Raw genomic sequence first — 18,115 nt, forward strand, 5'->3', positions numbered from 1 at the left:
CAGCTCTAAATCATCACACCTTAACGTTAAATCACTAACTTTCTGTTTCAAAGATTCATTCTCTGATTGTAGAGCCTTTATAATCTCCTGCTGTGTCTCAATCAATTTTTCCTGTTTCGATAACAGAGTGGAATTTGCATCTAATTTATCGTGACAAGATTTCAAAGAGTCCTTCAATACAGCTTGACCTTCTAAGATCTCGTTCCTTAAATCACTTAGTGCTTTTTTAAAGTCAATGATAGATGTCTCGGATACAGCCTCTCGCGAATCACAAGTTTCTGACACATGTTTCACCGAGGTCATGTTCACACTAGCACAACGGTTCTTACGAAATTTTGACAAGCATGCAGGACATCTCCATGTAGTTATAGTAAGTAATTTAAATTCATCGTCAGTTAACACCTTACCTCCACCGGCATGAATACATTTACGGTGGAAAAGTGATCTACAGTCCGTACAAGAAATTGTGTCCTTATCCGTTCTTTCCACTGACAATTGACACTCAGCACAAGCACCCATTACGAAAATTTGGTGAAATTTAACTCGAAAAAAAGGAGAAGAGTATTTAGAGTCCGTACTTAATCTTCCAGAATTATATATCGGGCTGAACTAGGTGACTATAGAAGTTAAGTTGTATTATTCATTGAACAGGATTAGTTACGCAAAACGATAAGACAAGCACGACAAACAAATCACGTCCGACCTCGACCAGCTCTAATCGTCGACTGACGATATATATATTCGATATATAGCGTCGATACTAGCCGATATATACTAGACGATATATACGTCGATAATAGCCGATATATCATTATAATCAATATAATGAAGCGCAGTATGTATAGAAAACCAAGCAAGAGGCATGTTTTTGGTAACCGTATCTGATATATTATATCTTTAGAAGGGATTTCATAATAAACGATTTCCACTGTAATATTAATTATCACTATAATACTGTATACTGACAATTAAATGATAATTCTTGTAATTATTACCACATCATCAGTAAATAACTGCATTTTCAGTTTGCTTGATGTACCAGAAGGGTATAAGAAATCAGTGATATTCCCTAAGGGAACTGAGTTTGGAGACAGACTACTTGAAGTTAAAGATCAGCAAGAAAGCACCGTGCATTAACTGGATGTTCAAAACAAGGACAGAGCTGATAAATCTTAACAAGTAGTCCTTCACCGCCACACAATCTGACAGGGAGAATATGTTTACCACTTCATGACTGTTTGTCCTGTCTTGAAGGAGAGCAGAGAGAAAGTTTTTTGGATACCACCCTAAGCTCAGCTGATACGATTCCTCAATGGAGAGGATTCAGTGGATTTAATGGAGTCAGTGGCGTGGAGGTACAGGTACGAGCTTGCCATGGAGTTTTAACTAATGAGATAAGAAGACTACCACCGATGTTCAACTACTAAAAAGAGTGCTGCCACCACTACTAAGCAGAATACTAGGAGAAGGCCTTTCAGAGAATATAGACCAACCTCAAAGCACCTCAAACTGTCGATAGACCATCAGTGATTGTTTGCGAAAAATGTTTGTAGAAATGTTTGTTGTTTTCAATAAAGACACTATTTTATTCTACTAGTTTTAGCACGCATGCCAATTTCAAGTGTTTAAAAGGAAACTAGTTATTTGAACAATTCATTAGCCCTATTGAAATATTTTATAAGAATAATTATTTTATTGAAAAAACTGCATAATAATACAGGTTGGTCAGATTAATATAATCATATCATCATCAAGTTCAGATTCCTGATAATAAACATAGATATAGAAGGTAAATCAAAACCACACAGCAATCTGTGGGAGCTCATTCTGTAGCTAAAAATGTAAATAAGTGCATGCACAAACATAGCTCCAGAAATGCTTGAGTTATATAGTCAAAAATATCACCTAGAGGTGAGACAATTTTCTTTCATACTTTTTGAGTGAAATGGAATCATATAGTATTGATAGAGCTGGTTAAATAAAAAGAAATTTCATAATAAAACTTTTGTGTGGTAGTGAAGGTGAAATTGTGGTCGTTCTCCATATTTAATAGAAATACTCTTGATGTTATAAAAACAATTAAAATTACGATATTACCAATTTTTAAACTCTGGTTTAGCAAAGATTGGTGTGACAACCGAAACCGGTATCTAGTGTATGAGTGTACACAGTACCTCAACCCATATTCCATACACAAAATAATGACAATTTATTTATTCAATAAATCATATCTCTTATGAGATATCAATCAATCAGCATATCTTATGAGATAATTCTGATATAAAATCAAAATCTAGTCAAGGATGTGAGGAATTTCCTCCTCTTCTCACTCCAATCAACAATACTTTCGATTTCAATCATATTATAAAGTTACAACTGATTGAAAAAGTGACGATTGCAGTTTTACCATTTTTTCGCAATTCCGTTGTTAATCAAGAGTCTCTAAAACGAGGTTCATACATCATAGAAACTCATGATTGGTTCTAAATTTTATCCCATAGGCAAGCTCAGTTGCCTTAAATATTTATCTTCAACTAGGCTACTGTTTTCTATCTTAGAACTACCGAGATCGTGAATATGAGGAGAATATCTTCAATCTCTTGATGTTTTCAAGTGCTTGAATCATACCGTGCGTCCAAGTATGTCCAAGTGAACTATGAATGAAAATGAAAATCAACAGCATTTTTTGCGTTTCAAGTTTTATCAACATGGTCGAATTTGATTAGCAGATTCAGCCACAAAGTTTCTTATAAAAGGTCATGAAGATTATTCCAAAATCGATTTACGATTTTAGTTTTGCTCTTTATTGCTTTACTTATGATTTTGTATTATATCAAGCAAAGGAAATACATTTACGACAAAAATACACATACATAATAACAGGGGTAGGTAAATCTTTTTAAAGAATATCAATCAATTTCCTCCTTATCACTAGTAATTCTGTGAACAGTAGACCTCACGCAATATTCTCATCCACAAGTACCTGATTGAAACTGTAGACCTTATGGAAATACCATTGATATAGAAACTATATATATCAATGAGAAATACAGCAATAGACTGGCTTCTCCACACATCATTCTGTGTAATCACTTGTCAGCTGATTTATGATGAATAATTCTATAGTCTGATTTTTACTCTAATATTGGCGTATGAAGGAGGCTCCTTTTTCCTTTTATATTATCCTTGAAATGCAAAATTTCTAAAAACCTTGTATATACGTCGACGCGCAATTAAAAAAGGAACATACCTGTCAAATTTCATGAAAATCTATTACCGCGTTTCGCCGTTATCTGTGTTCAAACAGATACTACGCTTGCGCAGTAGAAAGGAGCAGTTCTACAGCGAGCCTCGCCTTACAAACGTACAAAAGATGAGAGGCTACATATCCAAATGAGGGACAGCCTTCAGCGCTCCAGTGGGTGTTTTTATTAACTATCAATGACATAATTCCAGATTTGAAATTTTCTAAAATAATTATGGATAATATTAGCACACTTCCATTATTTGCATATTCTATAACAGACTACCAGCCACTTTTAAGTCTAAAGATGCAATTCCTTAGTGACTACTCTACAAATCTAGCCGCTCGGTCGCCGCGGCTATTGTCGCTGAGTCGCTAGCGGCTCTGGGGCTGTGGCCTGCACTATATAAAATTTATTAAATTCATAATTTCATTCAAATCAAGGTGAAGTTTCAAACATCACTAGAGCTTTGCTCTTAACATGTTATTTCATGTGAAATATTGCATAAGAAACTGTACCGGTTACAAAGTAGTCTGAGCGGTTATAGCTACGGGGCTAGAATCGTAGAATCATCGCTAAGAAATTGCATCTTAAGAGCTGCTACCACAAGCCGGAAATTTAAAGCTTTGATGGAAAATTAACTTTCAAGAATTTGCACATATCAGCCTAAATTGAGGGATTAAGAAATCATGAAATGAATTATAGGTTGTGCTTTTCTTTGTATTTTGCAAGTTTAATTAGTAAAAGCTGATTTTTAGGAAAATTTTGAAATACCTCATATTGACCTAAATAGAATAAGGCTGTTAAATTCAAATTTCGAACATATTTCAATTTACCATTTAAAGTAGACTTTACTTATAAAGCTGGATTCCCACACATCAGTGGCAGTGCTGGCAGTGAAAGTGATCGGTAAAGTGACAATATTATTCACGAGTTCAAATAGTCATGCTCCCTAATAGGCCGTGCTGAATGGAAACAGTAGAATCAGAACTCGTGAAAATTATAGTTTTACTGTGCCGTAACTTTCACTGCCATTTATGATAAATGCTCAAACCATGCAAAATGATTGCGCGGCTCACTGAGCCGTTTGCGGCGCCGACCGAAGTTCGGTTCGGCATGTATGGACGCACCTTGAGAGATATCAACATTTGATCATTTCTTATATCTTACTTTCCAAATAATTCTGATAAAGACAGAAATAGAAAGGAGTCGTTTACAGAGTCGAATATTGCTGATAAGAATTTGAACAATATCTAAACTTCACTTTATTCTGGAATGGAAGTTTACACAACAGTTTTATAATGAGGGTCTTTAACGCACGAGTTAGATGTAGAGTTGAGACACAAGTGAGTGAGTGTAGCGAGCGAACGCGTGTCTTAAACATCTCACGAGTGTTTTAAATACCATATAAAACTGTTGTTTACACTGTTTTTTCTACGACCACTCAAGCAAATTATCACATTTCTGACTTGTTGTAAGGTTAGAAATCAACCAACTAGCATATATGGTGAAAAATTGAAATAACAATAGGTGAAAAGATACTCAGAGTGAACAGTAAACTGAAAACTTGACAAAGAGATTCTATACTATCTTGCCCGTACTATATTACTATATACTATATTAAATACCACCTGGAGAACCAATTAATGAGTCTAATGACAATGCGATACCGTCTTTTTACAAGGTTATTTATGCTATCAAGCCTATGTATGACTATGGAATAAAAAACTTCAACTTGGATACTTAATCATAAAACTTTAATACTTTCAACACAACAAATAACATTGTGAATGAAGTTCCTTCAAACTTGAAGAAAGTGTTTCGGTAATCGAGGTTATTATCATACGTTGCTTATTTACTATAGTATGAAACACATTCTTCTCAATGGAGAAAACTAATACCAGACGAACGGCACATTTCCCATTGAATTGTTATGTATTTAATGGAACATTGGAAGCTAATTTTAACTACATGAATCTTCCTCAACAATAAAATTAACGATATAATCTAATAAAGTATTTTAATAGGGCTATTTTAATTGATTAATGTATACAGAAATAACTACATAGTACCCTTTATATACAGAAATAACTACATAGTACCCTTTATTTACAGAAACACTACTAGTTTCAGCTTTCAAACCATTTCCAAGTGTCCATTAAAAAAAATGCCTTGTTCAAGAAAAGGGCACTTGAAAGTTGAAACTAGTAGGGTTTTTGTAAAAGTTTTAAAGAATAACTACTATGTAGTTATTTCTGTATTAATTAAAGATATAATGTTAATCCAAGTATTTCAAAAATTTAAACACCTCAAGAATATAATTTAATGATAGTTCAAGACAATTCAATTAAGTAGACTTATTAAGCATGCCTTTATTGACTATTAAAAAGCATGCCTTATATTTTGAAAAGGTCTGATAGAAGAATCGACAGGTAAGTTGAAAGTACAGGTGCTGAGTTTCTCCAAACTTCTGAAACTATCTTCGAACCCTGCAAGAAAAAATACTGATTTATGAAAAAATGAATAACATTTAAACACTCAAACAATTATGTTATTTAAAGCTAGTTTTAGGGAAAAAAGTTGAAAAAATAAAGGTGATTGAGTTTTTATACACGATTTTTCAAGTGTTTTCTCATAATTAAAAGAGAAAAAATAAAGCACTAGAACTGGAAAGTTGTAGTTATTTACAACTGGAATCAACGTTAATTTATAAACAAGTTTTTACAATGAAAAGCGTAATGTAAGAGATTCTAATACAAAGATAGTCTGTGATTTAAATAATTCAGTATTGAAATTCAATATGATTGTGTAGAAGACACTTCAATAACATTTTATTTGTAATCTTTATAGGTTCTTCAAAATTATTTTCATCACGATATTTGATTTGTATTAAGGGAACTTCAATTTATATTTTTTTATTCAAAAGTGAGGGGTTTTCAAGTCTTTTAAACTCAAAATTCATTTTCAAGATGTGGATTAGATTTTGCTATTATACAAGAAACAGTAGAATCTAGAATATTGATTACGGAAAAAAGCATTTGATTAACGTCGGCATTTTTATCTAGGTACTCCAATGAGACGTTATGGTAAGTTCACGTGGATCCACTGAAATTAATCATGCTGTTATTTTACTCAAGGCGCAAGTGTACATCAAACCAAACAGACTTGAAAACGTTTCATTGAGTCTAGATGGAATTCTGAAGATGAGTATCAATAAATTTCAAAATTCATTTATTTGTCATGAAAACAATAATTATTACAAATGATCAAATATTATCAACAACAATATGGCACTAACGGCAAAGAATGAACAACTTGGTGTGCCGGCAGTGAGTTCGAAAAAACTACGATAAAGAATAAAACAAGGAAGAGTAAAACTACGGTATGAACTTGGGTCACACATCCTAATCATTACAAACGATAAGTGAAAACAAAGACAGGACAAAATAAATTTAGAACATATAATTTTAAAACGACTCATAAACTAAAACACTACGTAATAGAGATGGATTATTAAAAATATATATTTATCTCAATTCATTCCTGTGAATTAATGAATTTTGTAATTGTATTATTAATAATGGATTGAGTTTCAACTTTATTTAAAAAATTAATTCACACTAATATTTGAACAGACAGATAAAGTCAATGAAACTGGTAATTCAATGTCAAACTGCACTGGATTTGAAGGACGTAAATTATATTTATTATTTCTTGAATAGAATTTATAACTTTTTTTTTTAATTGGTGAAATGAACCAATTAAAAATTGTTTCTCTAATTGTATGAACCTAAAATTCTTGAAAAATTAATCTAATGGATACATTCTGAGCCTGCACGAACATCCAAACTATAAATTTTTGATTTTTAAAGTGTTAGTAAACTCTCATAGTACAGTAGCATCTACTCACGAATTCGAACAGAAAAGTTTGATATAACAGATTTCTAAGTTTCAGAAGAGACGTTGAGTTTGAGGGTATGGACTGGTTTTAATCCTATATTTCAATTTCGATACAACTGGCAGGATAATTAATTGTATAAATGCTTACCTGTTTTAACAACGTAGCTCCACGGTTGATAGTATTGATCGATTAGAGAATTGCTTCTTAAAATTATCCGTAACCAAATGACTAGAGTTTTCAAGCTGGAAGACAAAACAATATTTTTGTTGAATTAGTGAGACCTGCAGAAGAAGGTAACAGTTTTCACTTGAAATATTGGCCACAATTACTTGGGTAATTTTTCAACCTCTGATTGACCATGCATGAAAGATGAATATATAGAAATATAATTTTTATTTTTCAAATCTCATGTCTTTCTTACTTTTTTCAATCTCTAAAAGATAGCTACACTTATGATTGTTTTTCAACATAATCGCCATGAAGATTGAGGCATTTTGATAGCAGTGAACCAGCCGGATGACTCACACACACGGGTCACACACACACTCACTCATCTGTGCAGGTGCAAATTATTGAAATTCAATTTTTTGTGGTCACCTTCTCACCTTCATGCCTGTACACCTATGACAGACACCCTATACCCCTACACTCTGGATCCCTATACAGGTATACTGGATTGTCTTTTTTCCGTTAGGGCTACTCTTGAATATAAATAAAAATATAAATCCAAATACCCTTTTCTAAATTGTTTAGAGTAAACAACATTGAAATAATGGTACTTAGATTTATAGGTATACTGGATATCTGGTGAACCGTAACGTGAATGGCAGGCCTAACGTGAATGCTTTGAGAGTGTCAATTCTATCCTTCAGTGAGTTAATTCAACAACATCTTACAAAATTTCCTGCAAGATTTATCTGACAGATTTTTCATATTTGCAGTGAAATAGCTATAAGCAACAGTTATAGCTTGTAGGTATTACAGTAGAGCACCGATTATCCGACTAGTTGATGCATGACAGTGTCCAGGTAATTGATAGTCCGGATAATCGATTTTAACTCGATTTTACACTAGCTCTCAATTGTAGACGTAATTAAAACTTTGCATTTTGGCCTACAGTAATTAGGAGAAAGTGTTGTTTGTTATTATGACTTGTATACACTAATCTTCCATTCACATTATAGTTAAAACAGACATTATTTTGTGTAACCCAATAATTCAGTAACTAAAATCTATTACTTATTAAAGTCTGCACCTTGATTGCGGCGTAACAATTAGCCGCTAGGAATACAGAATAGGTAGTTTTCTAGAGATTTTAATTTTTTTAAACACCCAGCTGACGTCATCGGTCCTCTACTGTAGTTTGTATACACATTCATTGAATTGATTTTGGCTCCATAACTTACTTGTCTCCTCTACATGGTGTCAGAAGTGACACTTTTTATGAATCTATACGATAAAAAATATCATACATACAATTTGTACTTCAATATGTATGATATTGAACACCAGGATCCATATTGTCAGAAGAGTGTGTCATCATGCGACTCTCAGCCAACACACAACGTTTCCCTCCCTTATGTTGGCAGTGCACAACGAAAACTAATTCGCATTTATAATATATAAAACAAACAAAAAACACTTCAAAGTTTTGTAATAAAAATATAAACAGGATACAAACGACACGGATAGATTAAAACACTTAAAAACTTACATTTAAACGAGAATTTTCGGGGGCTGGGCCCCCTTTGTCAATCAACCAGGAAGTGAAGTGCACTGAAGATAGTGTGTGCACTTCACTTCCTGGTTGATTGACAAAGGGGGCCCAGCCCCCGAAAATTCTCGTTTAAATGTAAGTTTTTAAGTGTTTTTAATCTATCCGTGTCGTGTGTATCCTGTTTATATTTTTATTATAAGGAGACACAGTCTCCGAAAATTTCCTCCCATTTCTAATGTAAGTTTTTAAGTGTTTTCAATCTATTTATATCGTGTCTCCTGTTTTAATTTATATATGTATATAGCCTACACAGAATATAGTTTCAGAAGACAGAAGATAGTTGAATTGTGAGCTATACAGACATTATTTTCTAAAATAAAAATTTGTATACAATATTCATGATCGTAAGACAAATAGTTTTTGAGATGTATGGGGGAAAACAAAAAATGGTACATTTAAATCAACCTCGCCCCCTAAGCACAGCGGGAAAGGGTAGGGACTTTTGACATGCTTACAACCCTAAACAGATCTGCAGGGTCAAAAATTATCTTCCAAACATTTCTCTCTATAACTCTCCACTGATTGGACTATTAGAAAATTTTTGATTTGATTTTTCTAAATGGAGTTGTAAATTCTCTGCAGATTGAGACACAACTTCAATTTGATCTATGATTCGGAAAAGTTCTCAAATGATAGAATCGTTAACTGAATACCACATATATTCACTGTTCAGTCCGATTGTATTTTCAACCATATAAAATAAATAAATATTAAAAGAAGTACAATACTAACTTCAATGCTTCACAAACAAATGCTTTGAAATGTGAGTCGTAACTTCTCTTGAATTTCGAGTGCGATAGCTGTATGTTCCCAATAGTGCTCAGAAGTTTCTGAAAAACATACATAATAATTTTGATTAGTTAAATTACACAATTGAATTAGGTAATTAATAAAACGGCCGGTTATTAGAGAAATAATATATGAACACAATAATTGATTTCACACATGAAAATCTGGTGTGGTACACTCACACAACTTTCCTTGCTCATTGAACTGTAAGCCTCATTCTTAAGTTTCATTCATATTGTAAAAGAATAAATTAATAAGTGAAGATGGAAGGAGATTAATTTGTGTTGTCAACATTCACAGTAGCGGAAGTCTTCAGAGTAATTAATAGCATTATTAACTAGGAATTTCGCACAATAAATTATTATTATGATAAAGGTTACTTCCTCTTCCTCCTCCTCCACCACCTCCTCCTCCTCCTCAACCTCGTCCCCTACTTCCTCCTCCTCCTCCTTCTCCTCAATAATAGAAATCTGGTGTGGCGCACTCACACAACTTTTCTTGCTCATTGAACTGTAAGCCCCATTCTTAAAGGAGAATATAATTTAGGGGAATAACATAATGACGATTGTTGGCTAAATATTTTATACTACGATCATACTATTGTATATATTGTTTCCAGAGTACATTTTCCTCTGTGTGAATTGTGAAATTTGATGATGTTTTAAAATTCGTCAAAACAGCTGTTCTACAGATAAAATATCTCGAATATGTGTTCGTTTGAATAAACTGCTCTACCTAACTATCTCATACACGAGAAGGAGGTAACTAAGTCCATTTTTCAAGGATGGGGTGGACCCCCTGTTAGTTTCCCAGGAAGGAGACTCATGCCAGTTGATAGCTGATAAATAACTATACAGGGTATGGATTTGAAAAAAAATCGGTCGTCATTTTTGAAAAAAATCGTGAAATTTAACAAAATCCATTTTTCTCAAGAATATTACGTAGCTCCTGCAATTTTCCCAGTAATGAGACTCATGTCAGTTGATGGGGCTTATAAATTTGGGTATACATTTGAAGAAAGTAGTTGGAGCAGTTTTCGATAAAACCGTGAAAAGCGTGGTTTTTTAGTCATCATCCGCCATTTTGAATTGAATTTTATTGAATTTCTTATTGTCGGATCCTCATGATATAAGGACCGTGAGTTTAAAATTTCAAGTCAATCGGTTAATTAGGAATGGAGTTATCGTGTTCACAGACATACACATACACACCCACACACCAATACATGCACACATAGACCAACATCCAAAAATCATGTTTTTGGACTCAGAGGAGATTGAAAAGTATAGAAAACTTGAAATTAGGGTACCTTAATTTTTTTTGGAAAGCAATACTTTCCTTACCTATGGTGATAGGGCAAGGAAAGTAAAAAGTAGGATAGCATGAAGTTAGGTTGGATAATTATTTTCATTTCATTCAAATAAGTTCAAGAAATAATCACCATGCATCATACTCATGCATACTCATAGAAATGCAAATCATTTGCATTACAATTAGATTTTCCCTAATTTACTGAATTCACAGCCACCCACTTAACTGTAAGCTATAGAAAAACATTAAATACTGTTTACATTCGGGTGTTTATAAAATGACTTCCGTAAATTCTGAAGCATACATGCGCTATATAACATTTAAAACATGTTTGCTTTGATGATGGGGATGCCCAGTGCCCACATGAGTTCCAGCTAATGAAAAGATGATGAGACATGAACTAACCTGCTTATTGGAAATACTACTCCCAAGAAGATCAAGATTGAAGCTTTGAGACAATTTACAAGCCGGAGATGCATTATACTGGTCTCCTTTTTTCATCTCATAGTATTTGACTAGCAGCTCCCAAGCATGCATGGGCCGACTGGGAGCTGTCGCCTGTGGCAAGCATGCTAAAAATGGCTGCACCAAGCTCAAACTATCATTCACCTGCAACACAATGTATTCAACCATAAAAAAAGATCTAAATACACTGGAAGTTTCAACACGAATGACCCAATTCCAAATAGATTTATTGATTACAAAAAAGGACTGAACATTTACAAATTATTCACACAAAAAACACAGTTTGTAAAATGCATAGACATTTAAAATGTGTCCTGTATCTTTCATTGGCCGTATACACACACAGCGACTTTGTGTCGACGTTCGTTCGTGCGTGTCAGGTGATTTATATGCCAATATTAGAGTAGTATTCAACTGTTTTAACAACCTTGTCATTAAAGATAAAAATATCATTTTAATAGATGACATTTTGATAGGTGATCATCTGACTGGATATCACCGCAGTCGCAGTGCGTATTGTCAATTTGCATCAAGGTTGTGCAGTTTTCTCTTGTGCAGGCACATTCAGCTCTGAGGCGGTTCAGAGTCTTCCACTTACCATATGGCAGCTCTGCTCCTGATGGCAGTTGCTCCTTAAGCTCAATTCCAGTGACATCTGTACTTCCCTGCCACAGCTGAATTCTTTCCTGGGCGGCAGAAGAGTCCAGCACATTTGTTTCACTCAAGGAACTGCGTCGGGACTTAAGTCGGTGAGTGGCAGGGGTATGACCAAACATTGGATGCCTATCATCTGTAGCCTGTCGAGTTCGCTCAGCTCTACCAGATATTTCTCTTTGGATTGGAGGGGGGCAATACCACTAAGTTGATAAAGGTAGTGGGTTTTAGTTGGCTTCAGGCACCCTGTCACAGTCCTGCAGCTTTCATTGAGCGCTACATCTACTTTCTTTGCATGGGCTGTTATGGCAGCATTTATGGCATTGACCTTCTTTCTTTGTGCTCTCACATTGGCTTTTGAATGTCAGGCTCCTATCCAATTCCACCCCAAGGTAAGTTGGGTTTTCCACATTGTGATATTACATTTTTCTCAATAAGGAATAGAATCTTCGATTAGATAATATTAAAAAATCGATGAAATTCGATAGTCAATATCTGTATTATCGATATGTGGACTTAACATCTGCTTGAAATTTTCATCAGCTGTTTAGTAATGTTGGAATACTTACTGTAGTAAAATTCTCTTTCTAAATTAATGAATAACTAAACAATATAAAGGATAAATAAATTCAAAACAGATTAAAAATAAAGTTTTATTGAAAATAATAAAGGTAATAAATTTTAAACTTATAATTTTGCATTCCTAGGATTGGCAATGATGACGTAACTAGGGCGTCTCCCGAAATTTTAGGTTCTTCTCTCAAAATGGTAGATGGCTTGGCTTTTCAGTGTACTTTGTTCTTTTGAAATGTTTCTATACAGTATAATTGAAATTTAAGATGTTTTGATTGACATCTGAATGTCCTTATAAAATTTATTGATGTTCCAAATCATCTGTGGAGTGTAGATTTTATTATCTTCTCAATTTGTGTTTAATATTTTCGTATAATTTTGAAAGCCATAAGTCTACGTTAAGATGCGTATATAACAGATAAGTAAAATATTACTTTGTAAGTTTTATATCTATTGGTCTAGAGTTAAAATAATCATTTCTAATTTTGAGAAAGCTTTTAATCTATACTAGATGATCACACCCAACTTATTTGTAACTTTAATCATGTTCAATCTATGTGTGATTGTTCTGATGTAAACTGAATTTTTCGAATCATTGAAAATTATAATTTTATTTGCTCTAAACTGGAGTTCTTATTCAGAAACGGTGGACCCATTCATAATTTATCAAGATATTGGTAAATGGAACCGAGCTTTCTTTAGGTGATATGTGAGAACTATCAAACCTTTTGGAGAGAATTGGTAGCACAGCAAATGTTACCTCTGTGGTGGGACCGAATTACAAAATAAATATGTCCCAAATGGTACATTCTGGTAGGACTTTACCAAACATGAAATCCCTAGCTATAGAAATTATTAGTAGGCTATAATATCTTGGTAGGTTATGAATGGTAAAATGCTGCTGAATGAGGGGTCGATTCGAGAGCAATCAAATTCTAATGAATAGATATCTGTGCAAAATAGCATACAATATGAATGAATGAAAAACGTTTTTATTCACAAAAAGCAAAATGTTACAAACATTTGAAATGCTAACTTTACAATAATTTGAAAGAATAATACTCCTCACCTAGAACGAGTCTGTGTGTGAGGAGGGTCGTGTGCAATACAGTATGAGTCAATTTGCGTAGCACTTAACACTTGAGAAAAATTTCTGTATATAAATTATAATCACTTGAACAATAATCGGCTATAATCACACTATAGAGTTATATACATAAAGTTATGTAAAAACTTATTGGTTAATGAATTTTATGTTGTGTGCAGATAAACAAATATTCTATTAGAACCTATCATATAATTATGTTATCCAACAGTACAGGAGAAGAAAGTAAGAGGGGAGATTTGAAAATTTCAGATTAAAGTAAAGGAAAAACAGAGATTGACACTAGATATATGGTGACCTAATTAATTTTTCGCTGGCATCATGTCCAGTGCTGAGCAGCTACCTCCCCAACCCACGCTTAAAGACAGCAATGCTGGCCCCCTCGGAGTGCAACATATCCCAGGGAAGGTTACGGTAAAGGCAAAGAGTCAGGTAAAAAGAATTGGATGAATCTAGGTGATGGATGAGTCTGGGAATCTGGATACCTATATGTAATCTATTTCTAGTCGGATAGTTATGTCCAATGTTTGTGAAAATATTCCTGTTTTTTGCTATATAAACTGCAAGACTTTTTATGTAGAGCTGCCTTATATTAAGAACGGGGAAATCTTGAAACAGTAAGTTTGTGGGATATCTTGCACTCTTCTTGAGGATTTTTTCATAATAGCCTTCTGTGAGACAGAAAGAGGTTTCAAAACAGCTGAAGATGAACCACCCCATGCTAGGATGCCATATTCCAGGAGAGACTGAACATACGCATAATATACGGTCCTGCACTGAGCCACAGTCAACACCCGACTAATTTCGCCGAATGCGTACAGTAATCTTATTTTAATTTTGACTTGCTGGATGTGAGGTACCCAATTTAATTTATTATTCAAGATAACCCCCAAATATCTGAATTCCTCAACACGTTCAACAATACGGCAGTTACAGGTAGTCGACCGCGGCTGACCACACACATGCAATCGCAGTTCATGCCCCCCTGGTTCGGCCTCCCTTCAGGTGAAAATAGGCAAACATTTGTCTTATTAATATTTAGGGTGAGAATATTCATGTCTAACCACTTTTTAATTTTTAATAGGTCGGTAGATGCCTTATTGTATACTTCTTCCCAGGAACTCCCATAGGTGACGAGGGCCATGTCATCAGCAAAGAGATAAAGTTTACCTTCCAATTTCAACTTTGATACATCATTTATGTAAATTATGAAGAGAAGGGGACCAAGGTTACTGCCCTGCACCACTCCATAATCCACATTTATTGAATTGCTATCAATACCATTATTGGATATTATCTGTTGTCTATTAGTGAAATAGCTCTTGAACCAATCCAGGGACCTGTTCAGAACTCCAATTGCTTTCAGCTTATCAATTAATTTATTCCTGTCAACCGAATCGAACGCTTTGGCAAGATCAAGGAGTGACAAAAGGACACGTTTCTTTAATCCTACTTGCTGAGTTACAAATTTCGTGACATCAAACAAGGCATCTGATATTCCTGTTAGACCGGAAACCATACTTTCAATGATATGGTTAAGCTCCAAGTAATTTGATAGTTGGACTTTAACACATTTATCTAAAATTTTCACTAAGACTGTAAGGAGAGAAATTGGTCTATAGTTTGCCATGGATGATTTGGAGCCGGATTTATGAATAGGAATAACCCTGGCCACCTTCAGAGCATCTGGAAATTCACCACTGCATATACTCAAGTTGATAATAAGTAATAAAGGAATTATAAGTGTATTTATGTGGTCTTTCTTTAATCAATCGTGCAGGGATAGAGTCACAGCCCGGAGCAGACGCCCCTCTTATGCTCATTATTATACTAATTAGTTCTTGCTGAGTGACGGGTCTGAGGACAAATTCGGATTGTCTTGGAAGGTCAGCTACCTCATCCACAACATCAACTGGATCAATCGTCTTAGCCAGTTGTCACCCCATATGGGGCAAACATTAAAAATGGTTTCAATCTTATAGCGTTTTTAACACAAAAGTTTGATGAACAAAATGACAATTTGAAACAAGATCAAAATGCTAGGTTTGAGGAACAAAATGCTAAGTTTGACAGACAAGATGCTAAGATTGACAATTTGAAACAAGATCAAATTGCTAGGTTTAATGATATGAAGCAAGAATTTGCTAACATCAGATTAGAACAGGTTAGTATAAATCTTGAATTAAAAGACATACATGAAACATTGGTAGTTGTAGTGTTGAAATAGAAATGTCAAGTGTAGAAAACTCAATACAAGATAAATTCATGCAAGTTTCTGATAAGGTAGATAGACCTATTGTTGTTGAGAATGTCAAGCATATGGAGGGTGTAGAATTGAGTAAAGAAGTAGGTAGGAAGTTGTCTTCACTGAAAGTCAATTATCAAGAAAGTACTAATGCTATATTGAAGGTTAGGAAAATTGTAAACAAAACGAACGTTTCTATGAATCAAATTGCTACATCAAAGGTTAGGAAGACAGTAAACAAATTGAAAGCTTACATGAGTATAGAGGTTAGGAAAATGTAGGCAAAATGAATGCTGCTTTGAGTCAAGTTGATGAATTCAGTTTTCAACTGAAAATTGAAAAAGTGTATTCAATGCATTCTCAAGTGAACTTGACTGACTATTGTGAGCAGAATGGCTTTATTGAATGAAATGAACCCATAAAGATCAAGAAATGTTTGAAGGCTGACGTGCAAAAGGAGAGCTCCCTGAAAATTGTCTGTTTTAGTGAATTTTTCGTTACTATTCGAGTCGGTTCTTATTTACAAGTGTGATTTAGTTAATCAACCTCAGATTCCTGCTCAAATATCGGTATCTAAACAAAGTCATGATGTGTATTCTTTTCTTTTATGATCTTTAAATAATGTATTTGTCACCACGAACGACTCGTGCAACAGCCAGTTCGAAAACCAGCAAAGATAAGCCTATCAATCCACCGGCTAAACTTCAGCAGCAAAGTCATCATAATCAGAAGCAGCAGCAGCAACCGAATCGACAACAGACAGGGGAGACGAGCAGAACTGCCTCCTCTTCGTCTTGCTCCTCGAGTACCGATAGCATTCCTGTTGCCATGGCGACGCAAAAACAAATAACCGAGGCTCTAGAGGCGCTGCTTTTGAAAGATGATTTCGTCGACCGCTTCGCTGCTAGACTGGAGACTCGTCTGTGTGAGACGATCGGCGCTGCAATGGCGAGCAAACTGGAGGCGGCTCTCGCCAGGGTGGACGAGCTGTCAGGTGAGGTGAAGCTACTCAAGGGCCAACTCACGCATCTACAGCAAAACTATGATGACCGTCTGGACGATTTGGCACAATACCAAAGGAAACAACGTCCGTATTTCGGGGCTTCCTGAGATCGACGGTGAGGATATGTCCGTGGACGCTGTGGCAGCCCTAATAAATGATAAGCTTAGTTTATCAATCGTGCCAGCTGACATTGACCGATGTCATCGCGTAGGACGGAGATCGACGCACGCTGAGGTGGTGGCTACTGGTTCGCGACCTAGGTCTCTACAGCTACTAGTGAAGTTCATCAGCTATCAGGTCCGTCACGCTGTCATCTCGAATAGGCGTAAATTGAAAGGAACTGGCATCGTCATACATGAGGATCTCACTCAAAAACGACGCTGGTTGTTGAAAAACATCGCTGATAGATTAGGTTTCAATAATGTGATGGTCAAGTGATGGAAGAGTGACTTGGAGGGAAAATGGGAGGATTACGTCACATTTTTCTCCCAGATATGCTGAAACCACTGACGCCTTGCCTCACACTTTAGGGAACCCTGCTAAGTGAACAAGCTGAATATAGTTTATCTGAGGCTTTATTGGTGAGTTTTTGCATTTTTGAGGCTTCGATAATGATCTTACCATTGCAAGGTTCTTATTATTTTCATTTATTAATTTTTTTTTTTAATAAGCTGGTTTATTTTTGCCTTTTTCCAAAGAATTGTTGCTCTTAGTTGACTGTAATATCCCTTTTCTTATCACACGTATTTACTATTTTGTAATATTTTGTTACTATAATACGTACAATATTCACTATTTTGTTGAACTTTCTGAAAAGGAAAATTATATATATATATATATATATATATATATATATATATTTCATCCAAACTGAGCTTCACAATTTTAACATGCCCGTATTCACCAGTCAAGCCTAAAATTTATCTGAGAACTCTGACATGGCCTACTCTCCCAAACTGGTCCTCTTCATATATTTTCTTCTTAGATTAATATTATATTTATTATTATTTTGATATTCCAGTAACCTCTGTCTAGTTCATTTCACTA

The 18,115-nt window shown here is 34.7% G+C and overlaps 1 protein-coding gene across 4 annotated transcripts in view; it reads right to left on the reverse strand.

Moving 5' to 3' along the window:
• Window positions 1-4,980: 4,980 nt before the first annotated feature.
• Window positions 4,981-18,115, reverse strand: part of LOC111053707 (RUN domain-containing protein 1) — a 58,705-nt gene continuing 45,570 nt past the window's right edge. For 3 of the 4 annotated variants that reach the window (XM_039441480.1, XM_039441479.1, XM_039441481.1), the window contains 4 exons: window positions 11,429-11,632; window positions 9,656-9,753; window positions 7,294-7,388; window positions 4,981-5,734 (listed from right to left, as the gene is read on the reverse strand). In XM_039441480.1, the coding sequence (XP_039297414.1) occupies window positions 5,628-5,734; window positions 7,294-7,388; window positions 9,656-9,753; window positions 11,429-11,632 (504 nt within the window). In that variant the 3' untranslated portion in view covers window positions 4,981-5,627. The remainder of the gene's footprint in view (window positions 5,735-7,293; window positions 7,389-9,655; window positions 9,754-11,428; window positions 11,633-18,115) is intronic. The other variant, XM_039441482.1, reaches the window with a different exon arrangement.

Source organism: Nilaparvata lugens, chromosome X (assembly GCF_014356525.2).
Source record: "Nilaparvata lugens isolate BPH chromosome X, ASM1435652v1, whole genome shotgun sequence".
Classification (NCBI taxonomy): domain Eukaryota; kingdom Metazoa; phylum Arthropoda; class Insecta; order Hemiptera; family Delphacidae; genus Nilaparvata; species Nilaparvata lugens.